The following is a 19,854-nucleotide window of genomic DNA, read 5'->3' on the forward strand; positions in this document are numbered from 1 at the left end:
AAAAAAACAAAAACAGGCCAAATGACACATTGGTTATCGAAAACCTCCGTTTTCACTGGTCATCCAACATCTGATAAGAGGAAGCGGATACATTGAAGACTTATTGATAATAAATAATAAAGGATTTATGTCGTATAGTGGCTACAAATAATCTCAATTACTAGTCAGTGATGAGTCACAACCCAGACATTGTGTCCACAAAGGGACACAAACAACAACAAAAACAATATCTCCATTGTCTCATAAACGTGTGCGTGTACCTGCACTAATGTGTCTGTCCAGTAGATGGCGGCAGAGGGAAACACAGACGGACCAGCGTGTGTGTGTGCGTGTGTGCGCGTGTGCGTGTGTGTGTTTGTGTCAGTCAGGACCGCCGGGACTCGGGCGGGCAGCTGCACCGGGAGGTTCTGTGTCTTTAAGGCCGGCTCCGACGGCTCTGTCTCGGCTGACAGTTGCCACGCTGCAGCGCCTGCTCAGTGCGCGTGGATCCTGGACCAGCAGCTCCTCTGTGTGTGTTTGTGTGTGTGTGTCCCGAGTGTGTTGTGTGAACCCCTGGACTGACGGAGGGAGGCTTTTGTTCTGGTTTGTTCTGTTGGAGCCGCACTTTCTCCGCACCGGAGAATGTCTGCAGGAGCTGTGATACCGCACCGATAGCCCCGGGAATACACACAAGGAACACGGTAATCGCACTCCTGTTTATCTAACACTTCCACGGTTAATGCTTCCTGCTTTTGTTTATTATTTTTTCATTAGAATGAAAAGATCTCGCGTGAGCTTGTAAGCATCGTCTCTAATCGCGGCATCACTGCTCAGCCCTCTCGGCGGTGTGTGTGTGTGTGTGTGTGTGTGTGTTTACCCGCAGAAAACGGCCCTTCGTGCCGTTGGTGAGGTCTGGGTGTCACCGCAGACTTGGATCAATTATGTGCTGCAGGGGAGAGGTCAGTGAACGCGTCCCTCTGATGGAGACCGTGAAGGCAGCAGCGGCAGTTGTGGCCTGTTAAGAACTGATGATACACTGAAGTTACTTCAACAGCGTTTCACACACAACAGTCTTGTTTTGCTATGCTTGTGTGGACCAACCCTCGGAAAAACACCTTTATTGTGGGGACATTTTCTCGTGTGTGGACATTTTTACTGGTCCACATAAAAGAAAATGCTAGAATCGGCTTCTTTGATCCCAATTTAGTAATACCAGCACATAAGTTAAGCTAAGGTGTAGACTTTATTTAGTTATATATAGTTATTTAACCCTGTAAAGACCAAACCATTAAATAATTGACAGTAAATTCAAATTCTTTGAAACTGGAGCCTTTATTGGTCCTTCTGAACAAACAAACACATTTTTTTTAAAAATATAAATTTCTATATAGGGGTTTTAATTTGTATCATATTTGATACAGCGGGTCACAATGCACAAACCAATCGGACAAATCCAACAAAAACAATGCAGCAATGGAACTGGCAAGGTGGAAGTCTGGAAAACATAACATTTCAGTTATTTTTTTTACTAATTTTGTGGTTCACAACCTTTTTATTTTGAGTGGTAAGCTTGAAAACAGTTGTTCAGACAAAGATGCACTCTGCATTTCTCACAGTACACATGGGCAAAGTGGCCCCATCGGGTTTGTCGAGGAAAAAAATCGTCACACTGCTCATGTGGGGGGGCTCAAAAACGAATGTATCACATATTATGATACGTTTGGCATTATAGGGTTAAATAAGTCATGACAATAAACCTGCAATACAACACATGCAGCTGTGTTTTCCCACTTTTGCTTGAGGAGTTTGAAATTCTGAAAGTCTGACTTGAGTCCAGGACCCACCTCTCAGTCTGTGCCACAGTTTGTCAAATGAAGTCATAACTTCAAACCATATGCACCCACGCTCTCAAGATAAATCGTCCAGTGAGCTTTAGTGTTCGTATGTAATTAACCAGAGAAACCATCTAATTTTTAGGCTGTCACTCCTCCTGTCAGGTGGAGCAAAGAGCTACCGTCCCGGTTTTGGGGCCTCCACCCTTCACTCTGGGACTCCTGCCAGAGCTCCTCTGTGATTTAGAGCACTGACCACATGCAGCCGCTGCCATATGCTTCAGATGACGGCTCGTATTTAAAGCTTCTGTATGCTGTCGACCTTTCTGCACAAGCCTCTGCAGGAGCAGAGCTGATCTGAAGAAAAAAAATCACTTTTAACCAAAATGTTTCATCCAAATCTTGGTGATCAGAATTGAAATCTGAGGTCTGTGGAGCTAACATTTGTAGGAAGGATTAGCAAAAAGCCACAGGCTGAAAAGACTCTGACGAACACAGGTGATGTATTGTTTTCTTCAATCACAGTAAGTTAACTTCTGTAATGAGAGTTTTTCATATTTGTTTGATTTTTTTTGTACTTTTATTTATAGACTTTCTCAGTAGGGGTTGGAATCACAGGGTACCTCACGATACGATACGCGATGCATGGTCCACAATAGCAATGATATCACAATACAATTCTGTGATAATCAATATAAGACAATCATATAGTGATATATCACAAGAGCCGTCTAACTGAAGAAAACAAACGGTCCCTGAAAAGTTAAAAGTGCTGGATTCTGTATTTATTCACAACATAGAGAACAAAGTGTATAAAGTCTATGTCTTGAACGTGGATGGAGCATCTCTTAACATGGCTTTTTCTGCCATTATCCCGCTGTAATCTCCCTCTTCTTTGGCCAGGTAACTTCTCTGTGCACAGGTAAACGCAGATACAAACACTGCCCTTTTCCCCTCAGACACATGTATTCATTATGTCTTCCCTTATGTGAAGAGGATTTCAGCAACCTAATAACACCAGAGACCAGAGTTTTGATGATAAGGAAACTCACTGATGAAATGTTGAGTAACGGACGACGTAATGGAACTTGAACTCACCACCTATAGCTCTACAGTCTCCCTTTTTGTTCCTAATTTTAATTGCATAATCCTGCTTTGGGAATATTCCTAATCCAGATGGTTTGTGTGTCATGTGTGTTCAGATTACTACTTTGAGTCATTTTATATTATAGCCCATGTTTCATGTCAGTTTGGTCTGGAGTAATTATTCATTAATAATAATTATCAAAATAATTTGCTTCAAATGAAATATAAGGCATAACGCTAACATAAAGTACAATATTACTATTGAACAGAAGCTAACTCCTGTGACCACTTCAAACAGGTCAACATCTTTTCCTCCTGAAGTCTCTGTTTGTAGGTCAACATTGAGGACACTCTGACTGTAGGATCAGCACTCATTTATATTCAGAAAGCTGGTCCGTCAGTCTGGTTTCCTGGCGTGCTACTGTCAGGTTTATTGTTCCGAGGGGGTTATACAGCAGCCTCAGGCAGACGTAGACTAACTCATCTCTCTGTGTCTGATGGACAAACCTGCAGGAAAATGTCCTTATGTCTCTGAATTGACATACCACATCTCAGATATTTTCCACTGCTTCAAAACACAGCCCTTCTATTTTTTCACTTGTTCATTCCAAAACCTCTCTGTGGATTGTTTTGAGAAACTCATTGACTTGGAGCTTGATCGATTAATCATTTTTGCCAAAAAAACAACTCCGATAGGACATTTGTATCGTCATATATCTACATCTTATTGTATCGTGTGGAGAAGCACATCACTGTACTGACTAATGGCTCCACAGTCATGATTGCTGTTGGCTCGTAGAAAGCCTGGATCAAATTATGGCTCTATATATTTACGTGGTTACGTGATTTCCTCTTGATGATTCATTAATGAACTGAAACAATTCAGACCTCTGCTGGATCTCCACAGACAAGCTTGTGTGAGTCATGCTGAGTTCACAGCATGTTGAGCTTAGAGGTGCATTCATTGAACCTCGTAAATTTCATTACTTCTGCAAACTCCACGATACAAATGCTTTCTGCTGCTGCAGGATGCTACTGGTTAGAGTTAACCAGTTAACCTGTTAACCCTGGATCCCTCTATCACAGATCAATCTACTTTGAAATGATTCATTGATTAATAGAGTGATGCTCTTTATCTTTAACTGCCAGCTCATCCTACCAACACAGATTACCTAGGACTGTTGTTATTGTTCACCACTGATGTTCTTACTCTCTTCACTTTGCAGACACTGACATGAAGAAAGACATTGAGACTCTAATTGCAGAGGAACGTGCTGAGATCATCCTGAAATATGCAACGGTGAGAGTGTGTGTCCATCACAGACTGTGGATATAGACGATGCTGAAAGTGTGTTTTCTACACTAGATCCTGTGTTTTGTGTCTGTAGGAGGTAGAGTTCACACTCTGAGACAACAGACACTCTGAGTAAGATGAGTGTGGGTGTATGTGAGGGGGCTGTCGCATTGCTTTTAAAACGGTGTGTAATGATGTGGTTCAAAGTCAATGAAAACTTCATTAAAATCAGACAACATTTTTTCTGGTAATTTCAGATTGATGGTAATTTAACATTTATTTTAAATGGAAGCCACAGTGAGATTAAAATCCAAAGCCAACACATGGTCGTTTTAGGCCGCCATCCACGGCTTTGTGTCATGACGTGGGGATCCCTAATCCTTATGATGTGTTTTGGATCTGTACACTGTGTCCAAAATGTGCCACAAATATCTAATGTTTACAAGGACGCATCCAGACCCCATTTAAAAAAATGTACAACTCCATTTGGAGATTGTTCCCCATACTGTGGAAGGATCAGTCTAACACATTTTCAGATGAGGGGTGGGGACTGTAAGGATTTCATGCTTTTAAGGTGTTGTCCTTGTGTACATTTGGAAATACAGCAAGTGGATGGTAATGTACATAGTATTTAGAACATGGATTAACATCATTCCCACATGTGTTTGCCAACATTTGCTGAGCATCATTGAGTGATTACAAACTGATGGAATGAGTGTTATTTCACAGAGCTGAACAGTGAGTTTGGGAAAGAAACGCCGGCAGTCAAAGGTTAAATTTAGCTCATCAGTTTGGAGCAGAAGGGTGATTGGGTGGGTAAGGATGGTACCAGTCATAACAACAGCTGTGACACAGCAGCCTGTGACTGACTTGACACTGACCTCTGGGTTCTTGCTGCGCTTCCCAGTCGGTCACTGTGGATGTTGGTCTCCAACCACATGATGAGCATAGTGCAAAGCAGAAGAGAGAGGGGTTTTTACCTAGAAAGTCAAAATTCTGCCACAGTTATGTTCAGGTTTATGTCTTTACAAAGTAAATGTGTCCTTCCCCGATGCACTAAAAGGCCGCTAGTTGGCCTTTAGTTTGCTCTTATAGGCGTAGGACGGACACAGTGCCTCCATGACCTCCCATAGCCTGCCAAAAAAATGGCGTGCGGCACTGTTGGTCCTTGTCAGCACCTGCAGGATCCGATGGCTGCATGACCACTTCGGCACATTAAATCGATGTTGCCATCTGTCGAGCCAGCCAATGTGAAGAGACTGCAGTTGTGCCGCCTCCAAAACGGTCTTGTGATGATGTATGTGTGTGCAACTTATTTCCCAAACACATCAGTTTGTTCAGTTCAGTACATCGGGATGGCATTTTGCTATTTCCCAGGCCTTAAATCCTGTATTTAAGTGGATCAACTCTTAAATCAGGTGTCAGTGTAGTTAAACTCTGTGGTCAATCACTGTATTTTGACAGCTCTCATTAGAGAGATTGCTCTCAGAGTAATTCCAGGAGAATCTTTCCCGCTTACAAATCAATCAATTTTTCAGGTGCTTGTCCTGCCAATATGGCGGTGTGAGTGCCCATTCCCTCTCCGAATTGCCCTATGATTGATAACTCGCTCTTGTCAGTCTTTGAACTGCCCTTTGATCTGATGGGTCAGAGTCTCCCTTGATGCTACTTATTAATTAGCAGGATTTATCAACAGAGCCCAGAGGAGGGGCAGAAGTCTAGTTCTTTATAAAAAACAATCTCGCCTAATGTACCTTTAAGGCATTCAAGACAGTTGCGACTTTTCACAATGATGTTAATATGATTATCGAATTTCATTGCTGGGTCAGAGGTGACAACCATCAGTTCAGGTTCTGTCTGTTAAGGGTGGGGGGAAAATCGGTTCACATACAAATTCTAATCATACATGATTCTGAATCAATACATAAACTTCAAAAATTGATAAAAAAAAATATATATATATATATATATATATAAGCTTTTATTTATTCAAGTTATTTTTTGGACGGTAAGTAAGTTTTTATTTGTTTTGAATGAATGTTAACTTTTGTCTTGTTTACCTTTGTGTGATCACAATATCACATTATCTTATTGTTTTGATGCCATAATTTGCCTTAACACACGATGCATTGTATCAATTTTTGAATCGAGAATCGTATGAATAGAATCGGTTGATTCGAGAATCGATTTTGACTTGAATCGGAATCGAATCGAATCGTGAGCCACCCAAAGATTCACATCCCTACTTTCTATAATTAACTCTTCATGACTCAAAGTTAGTGATGTCATTAACAGGTGATTAAAACTGCAGATTTCAGATTTCTCTAGTTTTGAAAAAAATTATGTAAGAAAACAATTACGTGCATGACACAGAATTGTTTTTTGTGCATAATTTAACCTTTAACTTTCAATTCAACATTAGCAGATTCAGATTCAGAATATTTTGAGATCTAGTCCATCACAGTCAACACAGAGATACAGTAAGTGTTTGAAACCACAGCGTAAAAAGTTGTTGTGTTGTAAAAAAATCATGTGGTGCAGTAGCAGTTCGTCATCATAACAGATTCAAATGTGAGTCTCTTCAGCTCTGCAGAGAGCTCTTGTGTCTCTGCCACTCCAAACCCCCTCGGTGAGAAAATATATTTAGTCCTCTCACTTTCATAACGCTGATATCACTCGCGGCGCCTCCGGGGGCTCGGAGTGCCGACTCAACCACGATGAAGGCGTTAAATACCTCCTCCTCCACCTCCTCCTCCTCCTCTTACTCAGAAGCGGAAGGGCTGATTGGCTGTTTTCCTGCCAGGCAGCCAACCACCGAGCAGTGGCCTCTGTGGGCTTTTGTCAGAGCATTAGCTACTTGGGTTGTGTGGTTGGACAGTGTCTCATAGAGTTTGACTAGTTTGTACCCTAAACAGTGTGCTTGTGAGGAGGCTGTGGGCTTTCCATAGTGATTTCCCCTGCTGTCCTCCTCCAATTCACCACCTCTACATACCTACGCTTCTTATCCTTTCATGTGTTTCCATGGTAAGACACTTGTATATGGCAGCATTTCCCACATCAGACCCACTTCCCTAACCTATGTCAGATATTGGCATATAGACTTTGTTGTCAATCTGAAAAGCAATCGATGATAATGATAAGGTATATCATTTTTTAAAATCTACTCACTGCAACACTGCCACTCTCCTTTTAACAGGAACGAAGAAGAGAGCTCTCTCTCAACTGGTTCCTATTCGTTTTAGGATTGATTTTTTGAAATGTTATTGTTGGTTTTTAAAGCTTCTAACAGTCTTTTTCTTCACGTTCCACCCGAGCTCCGAGGTCTAATAACAGGCTGTTTTTTTAAGATTTGCCCAAATCCCCGACGGGCCTTTTCTGTAACTGCCCTGAAAATTTGGAACGAGTTACCCATGAAAATGAAAACTGCACCCACCATCGTACGTTTTAAATCGCTTTTAAAGACCCACCTCTTCTCCTTTGCCTTCACTAAAATAAATTAAATTATTTAACTAAGAATACAGAAATAAATACACCGCTACATTTACATTGAAATCTCGCTTATTCTCTTTGCCAACTGGACGCAGGTTTTGCAGAAAAATCACGACTCGTATCCAAAATATCCACACAGATGATGGAACTATTCACCCACTATCCATCGTCTTCTTATACACAGGTTTATATTACTATTATTAAACACTGGCTCTGAGTAAAAGCACGAGTCCTTGCCTACCTCTTGATAATATTGTGTGGTTTTTTGGGCTCTTTAAAGTATTTTAACACTGAATGCATGTTTTGTGTGTCCTCTCTGTTTGAACACATGTAAACGGGTTGTGTGCTTGTGTCTGCAGGGCAGGCAGGGCGGGGTGGAGATCGACCCTTGGGAAGATGCCGACTACAGCATCTACAAAGTCACCGACCGCTTCGGCTTCATGCAGTAAGTCCATTCCATGTGCTTGCAGTCGGTGGCGCTGTGCAACAATCTCTGACTTCACTGATTTCATTTTCTTTTCAGTGAAGACGAACTACCTGCCCCAACAGCGCACGAGGAGAAGGTAAAGATAAGACGGCCGTCATTAGCGCCTGTAGCTGGCATCACATTGTCAACTCCCTTCAATTTCCTTTTCCTCTTCCCGACAGTTAAAGCACCTGGAGATAGAGAGAGCAGAGAAGTGGCTGAAAATGGTGAAGAAGTGGGATAAATACAAGAACAGTGATAGGGTGAGTAACATCCTGCTCCATTTTACACCGGCAGAGCCAGGTGTTTCACTCAGGAGGTGATGGAGACACAGAGCTGAAAGAGACTGGCATCATCAGGCACCTGAGTTGCATCTCTGATTCTGGATCCCTACATGGTCTCTAAAAATACTCTTGTAAATTCACGCTGGTGTAATTCGTACTAATTGCCAGGCTTTGTTCAATGTTTTTCCATCAAGTATATGAAGAGAAACGTGGAAAGATGTAAGAACATTTTAGAAAATTGTAGAATCTAAACCAGTCTCCTGTATAGTTGTCAGGTACATGTACAGTGTAGAGTGCATGGCCAACACTGAGAACCAGACAGAGAAAAACAGAATTTAACCGCCAAACAAAAGGCTCTGCTAATAAAATCTGCAACAGCACAAGTGGATGCTATTTTAAGAATATGTTTGCTGCTCCATCTCACCATTTGAAACTCTTTTTGCACCAAAGCCCATGGAGAAAATCAGCGATTTTACATCAAGGCAAACAGTAATTGTTGATCCACTGCTTTAACACTGTTAAGCTGTGTTGTTTTCTGATTAACCTAAAGGAGGAAGCAGTAGACCAGCAGCTCCCATGTCCGTACAAGTTAAAAAAAAATATATATTTTTCCTCTGTGATGTTGTGTGAAACAGTGAGTGGCTTTTTTATTCACTCTTTCTCTGTTTGTCAGATGGTGAAGCGGGTGTACAAGGGCATTCCCCTGCAGCTCAGAGGCCGAGCCTGGGCCCTGATGCTGGAAGTGGAGAAGGCTAAGAAGGAGAACGAGGGCAAGTATGAGGTATGTAAAACCTGCGTGAACACCACTAACCTATAACGTCTAACTGTCAGCTTCACGTCTGCCCTGGGTGTGTAAATGTCTCTGATTAGCCTGCCTGGCAGATGGACATGTAAATCCCCCCCCTCGGTTTGAACTGACACATTTTTATCCTCCTTGGCGTCACAACACCCAGCAGTATGACCAAAGATAGACTTCTGAAGAGGATTATATCAGTGTAAAAAAGTGAAGACCGACAGATGGAAAAGTGGAGGAAAGGATGCTGAACCAGATTTAATATTTTCTACATCTTGCAGCACATTGTTATCATTAAAGGAAATAGCTTCAAATGTGGCACGAACACTGATTTAGAGACGGTGGTCAAAGGTAGTTATAAAACTTTATTTTATATTGTTTTTTTTGTTTTTTTTAGAAGCATTCATACTTTACTTGAGTGTTCAAACAACCTTTTTTTTTGCTTTTATAGTGATGAGATAAAAAAACAATATTCGATTCAGAATTGACAGCAATCACCTTCCTTTATAACGTTTAAAGGTGAAGTAAGTAGTTTATAGTGCCATCTAGAGGAGAGGCTGACATTTACAACAAAGAACTGCTCCTCTGCTCACCCCCTCCCTTCCCTGAGCGCTACGGTATCCTCAGCCGGTCAAATGTCGTCCTCGTCGTCTTTCTCCGTGTCAGCAGATGATGTAGCTTCCGCTACAAGTAAAGCGACGCTTGATTTGTTCTCTCGCGTTTGTCCTTACAGGCTCCCGTAGAAACATGGCGTCGTGGCAATGCAGTAGTGGCCCGCGACCATGTTATTCTACATGACTTTTTGAAACACTATGAAAATGAAACAAAGAATATTATACAGCGACTAGACAATGCAGGAGCACATAATATGTATACAAAAGTGGATTTTGGGTCATATAAACCCATAAATACTACAAAGTGTCCCTTTAAGTGACGATTCAGAAGAAAGGCATGGAAGGCACTTATTTTTAAAGTCAATAGAGCTTTTTTCCTCACTTGGTCAGAAGTGCATGGATCTGCCGACCTTCTGACCTTTGTCGATGCTGATTCTGCTCTCGTTGTTTTTCCCACGTTGTCTCAGAGAATGAAGGAACATGCCAGACTCTACTCATCAGAGATCAAACAGATTGACCTGGACATCAACAGGACTTTTCGGGACCACATCATGTTCATGGATCGCTTTGGAGTCAAGTAAGAATGTGAAATATTAGGTTTTAAAATAAAGACATTAAAGTAATAGTTGTGGCCTTTAGCACTGGGGACCAGAAATGCACAGAGCAGTCCTTACCCAAATGTTCTCTGTGTTCCTGTCTGAATGCAAATCCTTCAGCATCTGGTGGAAAGAAGGAAACCAGAGAGTGGAGCTTGTTACACATCTACGCTCATGGGTGTGGAATAACATGCTTTGGGTGTCCGCATGAAATTTGGCTGCGTACTCTCGTTTCATTACTAAGTTGTAGATCAGTAGATCAGTTTGGCCCGAGGAGGAAAAGCGGAGATTTCCCGACCTCGACGTGAACTGCTCTGACTGTGAGAGGTGGGCAGGCAGTGTTTTTTTGCGATGGTGGGGAAGACTCGGAGTGGAACCTGATCCTGTAACGCAGTGATGTCACTGACAGTTTAATAGACTGCAGGCCTGTTCTGGAGCAGCAGTGGAAAATCTGGGCCAGTTTCAATATTTAACATGAGTTCAGTGGCCGAGTTAAAAAAACCAAGCTTTTTATAAAGACAGAGAACAGCACATGACCTCAGAGTAACTCCACACAGTCAATTGTTTGGTTTATTTCTTCTTTTTCACTATTTTCCTCCCACATTTTTACACTTCCTTTCCTTCATCTCCTCCTCCACAGGCAGCAGTCCCTCTTCAATGTTCTTTCAGCATATTCAGTCTATAACACAGTAAGTAGCTGTTTTCCTTTTATCACATGAAGCATTCGAAATCCACGTTAACGAAGTGGAAAGTGGAATTAATTATGTTTTCTTTTTATAGAGCTCAACATTGCTAATGCTGATCCTGCTCTCTGTGCTAATGCTATTGAAGGCTGCAGCAGGCAGGACCTTATTATTATGTCATCATCGTGCAATTCAGAGCTGCTAAATAGTGTGAAAGAGTTTCATGTACCGTAAAAAAAAAAACATGCAAGTGATCATTTACTCCAGAGTGAATAAATTATACCCTCAGGCCGTTCAGATATAGTAATAATAGGTAATTACATGTCTCCAAATCGTGGTTCGGGCTTGTTAAGCTCCGGTGGGCAAAAAAACAAGTACAGACAAATGAACATCTGCACTGAGTTTCCCGTCAAATAGTAAAAGCAATGTTTTATTTTACACCACAATTGTGATACTAAAGGTGGCGCAATAAGATAAATCAAAGCATCACTTAGTAGCGAGGACATCTGCAAAATCAGATTTTTACGGCACTTAAACTAAAGTTAGTCTCACTCCCTGCACCAAAGTCCACCGAGGTAACGTGTAATCTCGACACAGAGGAGTTGCTGATCCACTGTTATAGCAAAATGTGGCATTTTGTCATTCTTGCGTCTGAAAACCTGCGCTTGGATTTACCCAAATAACTCAAATGTACACTATACAGATTTTCTTTTTGGCGTGTGTCACAGTGTGACACAAATTGAAGTCTCCAGTCTGCAAAGGCCGTCTAATGGCAGCATAAAAAAAAAGCAAAAACAGCGTTCAGTTACCTTTTGTGAAGTGGCTGAAGTCTGTTTTTCCTGGTGTTCTTTGCAGCAATGCTTTCACTAAACGTGTGCCTGCCTGGATCCTGGTGCTTGTCGGCACAAGGGGCTTTGAGATCATTATTATGATTATGTGCCAGGGCCTCATAACAACCACATGATATTGCCACAACATAAAGCTTTGCCCACACATTCATGCACTTCAGCTTCATTCGTTGTTGACTGTTTTACAAACTGTTTTGTCTGTATCCTTGCTCTCTGGTGTATGACCTGAAGCTACTGTGACGTCTTTGCTAAATTCCTGCCAGGGCCCATCAGGATTAAAGAAATACGGCTGCTTCAGGAAACCTGGAAACATGCTTTGTATTTTTTTTTTTTTTTTTTTTCTTTTCAGGAGGTGAGTTACTGCCAGGGGATGAGTCAGATTGCTGCCCTGCTTCTCATGTTCATGAATGAGGAGGATGCCTTCTGGGCCCTGTCGCAGCTGCTGACCAATCAGAAACACGGCATGCACGGTGAGCCGTCACAGTCATTGTTGTTAACAGCTTCTGTTTCTCTGGGCCTGCACTGTGGTGACACTGCTCACCAGGCCTGATTTGTATTAAAAATTATTTAAATTTCTCTCCCTCTCTCTCTCCACAAGGATTTTTTGTTCCCGGGTTTCCCAAACTCCAGCGATTCCAAACACATCATGATCAGATTATTTCCAAACTCATCCCCAAACTGAAGAAACATCTGGTGAGGTCACAGGGACTCAAGTGTTACTTAAAGGTCCCATTTTATGCAAAAAATTAACTTTTTAATCATTTAAATCCTTATATTTGGGACTCTGGTGGTCCTATCAGTTGGCAAAGTGTGAAAAAAGATGACTCTCTCATGTTTTTGTGGTCCTCCTCAGTCTAAGTACAGGAGATAAAACACGTGATGTTGACTTCTGCACTCATTGGGACGTCACAATGCGCAAAATTCCTGGAATTGTTGTTTCGAGGAGCGCCGCTTTGTCCGTAAAACACGCGAGAGTGCAGAAGAGGGCAATGGTATCTGAAAACCGGAAGTCCGCAAAAAGTCAGCAAAAAGTCCTATTCTTGGCTCCACAGTGCAGAACAGAGTTCTACACAAACTTCCAGCCTCAGAGGATTTACCACTTTGTCCAGTGGATACATTTTATATATGACAGCACTGTGCCTGCTAGAGCCTGCAAATGATCATTTTTTCCAAATGCTAACTGCTGTTACTGCAGCCAACGCGTGGCTTATTGGTCTTGTAACTGGCGTCCAATCCCCCCACTGCTCCTTGTGTGTTTACTACTCCGCGTGTAATAAGGATGAATTGGTGTGTGTGCAAAATTAACTCAATTCTGATTATTATATTTATGTTTAGAAACGCAACAGTTTTTTTTAAATCCTCATCGTGTCACATCTGAATTTTTTTGCATCAGATTATAAAGAGGTGTCAAACAATACCCAGCTCCACCAACAAATCTGATTTGTGATGACATTTGATATTATACTAATAATTTATTGGTTGGTAGGTTGATGCTTTGTAGCTTTTCAGTGATTCTGTGTCTACTATATTTCATCACCCCGCTCTCTCTCTCTCTCTCTCTCTCTCTCTCTCTCTCTCTCTCTCTCTCTCTCTCTCTCTCTCTCTCTCTCTCTCTCTCTCTCTCTATCTCTCTATCTCTCTCTCTCTCTCCAGGACAGAGAGCAGATGTCTACAGGGATTTACAGCACAAAATGGTTCCTACAGTGTTTCATTGACAGGGTGAGAAGATTCATCCTCTTTGTCCTCTCGATCCACTTCACATCACACTCGTTTCCCCGTCCTCTGTCACCACTGATATTTGAACGTTTGTTCATGAAGATAACCAGAGGGTGGCGCTAATTCTCAGGAAGCAGAGGGTAGTGATTAGCAATCAAATGCTAAAGTTATTACCAATAATGTTTTTTTTTTTACCTGGTTTCTTCATCTGTCTATGACTGTAAACTAAACATATTTGGTTTGTGGACTAAACAAGACAATTAAAGACCAAAGTGATTGTTTATATTTGATGATTATAAGGTGGAGTCAGACCTGCACATTCTCAGAGGAACTGTGAGTTATGTTCCTCCGACTGTGACCATTAAAAAACAACACACCAAACAGCTTAGTCGTTAACAACAGAACACATTTGTCAATTTTTCCTTTTGAAGATAATTTACATGAATTCAGCAGAAAATTGTTCCCAGTGATATTTGAGCTCCTGCATTAGCGGAGTATTAAGGGGCTGTTAGGCTGAAACTTGCTGTTCGCCTCCTGTGTGCGTGCCCACGATCCTGTGGCGGTGGTGGCGGTGGTGGTCTGGCACGGTTCGGCCGCTGTCAGCACTTTTCCTGGGCTCAGCGGGGGCCTCCGGGGCCCCTGAGGTTTGGGAGAGAGCCAAACAAACCTTCTGACTCCGGCCCCGCAGAAACTGCATTATGTGAAACTGACTCTGCAATCAATTGCACTCCAATCACGCGCAGTAATATGGCAACTTATTTGGGCTTTTTTTTTGTGTGATCCCGCAGACGCCGTTCACCCTGACCCTCCGTCTGTGGGACATTTTCATCCTGGAGGGAGAGAGGATGCTCACCGCCATGTCTTACACCATTCTGAGGATTCACAAAAGTGAGGTTCAACAGGAAATGATGGGTTATAATCTATTCAAGTTTAAGTTGAAGGTTTTTTTGTTGTTGTTTTGCATTCAGCTTCTGAAAAGTTGGCTGTAACAATGAGATAAATCAGACTTCAGCTGGCATATAATAGGTTTTATTAGGTGAGCCTTTGTGTCAATGGTGTTGACCCGTCCTGTCGTTACGTACCGTAACTCCTAGACCGTTTGTGATATCTAGAAATTTAAAAATCTATGGTACTGTCGATCTGTCCAGCGTGTGACTCCGTATTTCGCCCTATGTCAGCTGAGATTGGCCCAGCACCCTCACACGACCCTCATGTGGAGGATAAAGTGGCAGAAGATGAATGGATGGATCGAAAAAAAGCAGAAAAATAGAGCTTTGCGCCCATATACCTGTCATTACGGTAGCCCCTCAGGACTTCCGTCCAGCGCGTCTCGCAAGTTTGTGATGTCAGCTTCTCAGTACCGTAATTCTTAAAGGGTTGAATAACGGCCAGATATCCAAGTGAAAGTTAATTTTTTTTGACAATTCTACTGCATTAAAATCAAAAGAAACGGAGGTGGCCTGATTATCACGAGGGTCATAAGAGGGTTAAATGCATGCCATTCGTTTATTCACAAAATCAATTTTCTTTGTGGGCCGCACAACTGTGTTTATCTTCTGGTTTTGGTGGAGCCGGCAGGGAGCAGTTAGCTGCTAAGCATCGGAAATACTGAATGATGCCAAACTTGTAAAATCTATGAAGGTTAACCAAGGCTCTCTTTCTCTCTCTCTGCCTCTCTCTCGTGCACTCTGTCGATGGATCGTTAACGCGTGATGTGTTTTTTTTTTACGGTCTGTAATTGTCGCTCTGTTGTCTCCGCAGACACACGTTCACCCCTCGTTACTGTAGTTGATAAGTATCTCTGCCTGTCACATGGAAGACACATGGGGTTTGTGTCTGTTTAGTGTAGGAGTGTAGTCCTGCAAGTGGAAAGGAATTGGGCACGTAACCGGAGAGTTGCCAGTTCGAGTTTCGAGTCAGGTCAAGGGCATAGCAAAGGTAGCCAACCCCCACTGAGAGAGTGCTGCCCACTACTCCTACACCAGTATGTGTTTACTGCTGTGTATAATATGGATGAGTTTAACCTCCTCACCTTTTGCTGAAATGATAGAAACCAAATTAGTTTGTTTTAGTCTGTGCATGAACACAGTGGAACGCAATGTATGACATTTGGGAACCTAGTTGAGCCACATGAATAACACCGCCGCCATATAACTAGAATTGTGTATCGTCAGATTGAGACGTGGAGTGTGTAACCTGCATGTGTGTGTGTGTGTGTGTGTGTGTGTAGAGCATCTGGTGAAGATGTGCTTGGAGGAGCTCAGGGACTTCATGCAGGAGCGAATCGCTCAGACCTTCTTCTACAGCGACGACGTGGTCATCAAGGAGCTTCAGGCCTCCATGACCGAGCTGCATAAAATGAAGCTGGACCTTCCTCCTCCTGGTAAGCAGCTGCACGCGACGCTAAAACGTTTACACACACCTGTAAACACAAAACTTTTAAAGGAGCCATATTATACCTTATTTCTACAAGTTAACCTTATTCCCTGGTGTCCTCATGAACATGTCTGTGACATGCTTTGGTCAGAATACCTTAAGGATGAAGCACCACAGCAGTTCAATCACTCTGCCAAAACAGCCCTGTTCAGAACGCTCAGTTTTGAGTGCCTGTCTCTTTAAATATGCAAATGAGACACAGGAAACTATGTCGGCATCACTGAGGCTCCGGCAGCTAACAGCAGTTAGCATTTGGAAGCTCATGTCAGCTACCCTGCGGAAGTCAACATCGCGTGTTTTATCTCCTGTACTTAGACTGAGGCGGACCACAAAAAACATGACATGAGTCATCATTTTTCACACTTTGCCTACTCATAGGGCCAAAGTCAGAGTCAGAGTCCCAAATATAAGTAGTATATAAGAAGTTTAAGAAAAATCTAACAAATTGACTGAGTTGTGACTGGTTGTTTTTCAGGGAAGCTTGAAGAGTTGCCTCGTAAGCCTCTGGGCCAAGAGCTGCCTCTGCTGCTGAGTCCGGTCCTGTCCTCCCAGGGGAAGATGTCATCTGCCAGTGGATTCCCCAGAGCCGGCCTGAGCCTCCAAATCATCTCACAACAGCCCGACACCATATCCCCAGACCAGAGCCCCTCCAAGGACCCCAGGGATCTTTATGTTGCGGAGGACGAGGCCCCGCTGCCGTCCCCGGACCCCATCATCATCCATAGCCAGGTCCCGCTCACTCCCAATGGCTCCCCACTTATGGGGCCTCCGCCCTATCAGCCGCCAGACAGCCACACAATGGATAAGTCATCAGATCAGGATTCAGATGAAATGCAGCCAACGTTAGGCTCCTCTGCAGACTGCAGCATTGACCAGACGCTTTCTGAAGCTGCACTCCAGGAAGCCATTCCAGGCTCAGGCCTGGTTCAGTCTGAGAGTTTATCAGCTGCAGAGACGACTGAAGACAGTTACCTGGTGGAGCTGCTGGACGGGGCCTCGGCTCTGGGTACCAAAGAGAACCCGAACCAGGACTTGAGCACAGAGGAGGAGGAGACGCAGGCAGCAGGGATTTCATGAAACAAACAGACCGATCAGATTACTGATCAGGTTTCTTCATTGATTGGATTATTATGTGTCGGTCAATGAGTCCCGGTCTGGGTCTTTCTGAGTTTGTATGTTCTCCCCGCGTGTGCGTGGGTTTCCTCACACGTGTCCAAAAACATGCGGAGGTTAATTGGACGCTCTAAATTGCCCCATAAGGTGTTATTAGTCTCTATATGTAGACTCTGTGGTGGAATGACGACGTGTCGAGGGTGTGACCCCTGACCTTTAGCTCCGTGTGTCAGCTGGGAGTGGCTCCAGCAGCCCTGCATCCTTCATGTGGAGCATAAAGTGGTCAACAATGGATGGATGAGTTCAACAGTGTTGAGGAAGAACTACATAGATACAGTGTGATTCAGCAGTCAGCAATACTTTATTTAAAATGTGTTCTTAAAGAGGTCATTTCATTATAATCTTAACAACTGTTTTTTTATCAACTCTAAGAGGCTGTTTATATTTTTTGTTTTATGTTCAGTGTGATTGTCAAATTTGAGATATTCACCTGCAGAATATAAGAATCAGAGGAGGTAACAGGTCTTAGCTGGAGCAGCGGTCAAATGGACTCATCTCGTGAACACAGTAAACAAACCCATCTGTATCTGTCAGGCTGCCTACCAAAAAGTCAAGTGAAAAGCCTTTTTTTTCACCTTCTTTTCATGATAAAAAATGTATTTGTGATGCAAAGTTAATCTATTACTGGAAAAAAAAAGATAAGTGGTGGGTCACATGAAATGGATTGGACCACGATTTTGAGACCTCTTGGTTAAGACATTAGTACTTTACTGTATATTAACCATGGTGATCGTTTTCTAAGGCATTTTGATTCTTTTACTGGATTAAGACAATAACCTGAATAACACTCTGCCATTTAAACAACATTTACTGATTCCCATACCTAGAATAAGGTCACATTCAGAGTAATCCATGTTCAGAAGGTACCAATTTGATTTGATTTATTGGGATCTCCATTAGCTGGGGCCATAGCCACAGCTGTTCTTCAATGTTTAAGCATTAATGACATCTACATCACCTTTTGGGAGGAAGGAGGAAGCAGTGGTTAATGAACTCAGAACTCAGCAGAATTAGCAGAAGGAAATTTTACAGAATGTGATCCGGCACCGTCATGTTTACTTCAGCTCACATTGATGATGTAAGGCGCTGGAACTTTGGTTTGGTTTAACTGGCGTCCACTCAACAAATCGGTCGTTAAGGACATCAGGGAACTTCCAATGTCTCGATGTTTCTTTCTCCTTCCTTCTTCAATTCCAAGGCTATGTATAACATCCTTCTTGTGGGTTTTTTTTAGCAGACAAAGAAAGGATGTAATGTCGTCTGTGCTCTTTAAAGAATAATATTAGGGAATATTCTCTATTATGAGTAAGGTCATTAGTGTAAAACATAGGGGGTGAAACCTCCTGGAATAATCTTTCTTCAGTATTTGCTCCCTTCACTTTTTCATCATATGATGATTTTTGATTTATTCCCAAACACAATGAGAGCTGACTCTCAGACACCGACACCCGTTTCCCATTTGTCTCAGTTACCTGGGAACCTGGGACATGCACAAAAGTCATCATCCCTTTACGATACAAGAAAAAACATTTTTAGTAGTTTTGTAATTTTTCTTTGTAAAATGTTTGCTAGCAAAATGACAGCTTTATATTTTTTGGTACTAACTGACGTCTTTGATGCCTTACTATGTGGATTGGCTTCAGCTCTTCTGTGGACATGGACGGGGACAATGATGTGACTCTGCCTGAGGCGACGGACTGGACATTAAAACCACTGACGAGGTGAGCTGGCTCACTGAGACGATTGTAAACATTCAAAACTCCTTTGAAACGAGTGGATTTCCAGTTCAGTAATTTATTCTCAGATAGAATTGTGTTGACATTGTGTTAAAAGTGTACAGTGTTGTAGAACAGTTCGCTCTGAAGGTAGAGAACTAGCAATAGTGAAAGGCTGACATCTTGTGGTTGGTTTAGATAAAGCATGTCTCTGTTTAGGTCAAGCTGAGCACACCAGAGGTGCCGGAGTGTGTTTGAATTTAAGAACCATAAACCATTTTTTAATCAACTAAATTCAAGGCCATAATTTTAAACGATGCGTAAATGACATGAACTTAAACTGTACATGTGTGACTTACAGTGCTAAACACTTCAGGTGTGTGTGTGTGTTTGTTTACTTTTCTGCGATTCATTTGTAAAAAAAAGAACCTTCTACCTGGCCTTTGAAGAGTTTGATGAAACAATACAACTTTTATCATCTTAAATCTGCGTGGTTCTTTTCTTTAAAGATGGAGCTATAAATGCGTTTTACCTTATTTGTTGAAATATCCTCACCCCTGACCTTCCTACTTACCTTTTACCTGGTCTACTCTGTACCAGACCCACCTGGCCTGTTGGACGGTCATGTCTGGCCCATGTACTTAAAGCATAGAAACATCATGGAGGTATTACCTGGACTTATGTGGTTTATGTGGTCATTTATAACCTCTCACTTTCTTACACTAAACTATGACATTGTGCATTATTGATGCTGAATGAAGCTTTAAGATGCATCTGTGACACTTCTGAAAATCCAGAAGTGTGAATGGGTTCTTGCTTGGCCCATGTCCCACCCTCCTATATCAAAGAG

The 19,854-nt window shown here is 42.4% G+C and overlaps 1 protein-coding gene across 1 annotated transcript; it reads left to right on the forward strand.

Moving 5' to 3' along the window:
• The first annotated feature begins 511 nt into the window (after positions 1-511).
• LOC310936598 (USP6 N-terminal-like protein) lies at positions 512-19,360 on the forward strand. Its single transcript, XM_083900676.1, has 14 exons — positions 512-680; positions 4,124-4,197; positions 8,040-8,125; positions 8,204-8,243; positions 8,329-8,409; positions 9,104-9,211; positions 10,305-10,414; positions 11,074-11,122; positions 12,314-12,434; positions 12,563-12,657; positions 13,618-13,683; positions 14,469-14,568; positions 15,911-16,063; positions 16,592-19,360. Exons 2-14 carry the CDS (start codon positions 4,132-4,134, stop codon positions 17,191-17,193), a joined length of 1,677 nt encoding a protein of 558 aa, XP_083756802.1. The 5' UTR covers positions 512-680; positions 4,124-4,131; the 3' UTR covers positions 17,194-19,360.
• The last annotated feature ends 494 nt before the right edge of the window (positions 19,361-19,854 follow it).

This window comes from Microchirus variegatus (genome assembly GCF_963457635.1).
Source record: "Microchirus variegatus genome assembly, chromosome: 14".
Taxonomy (NCBI): Eukaryota; Metazoa; Chordata; class Actinopteri; order Pleuronectiformes; family Soleidae; genus Microchirus; species Microchirus variegatus.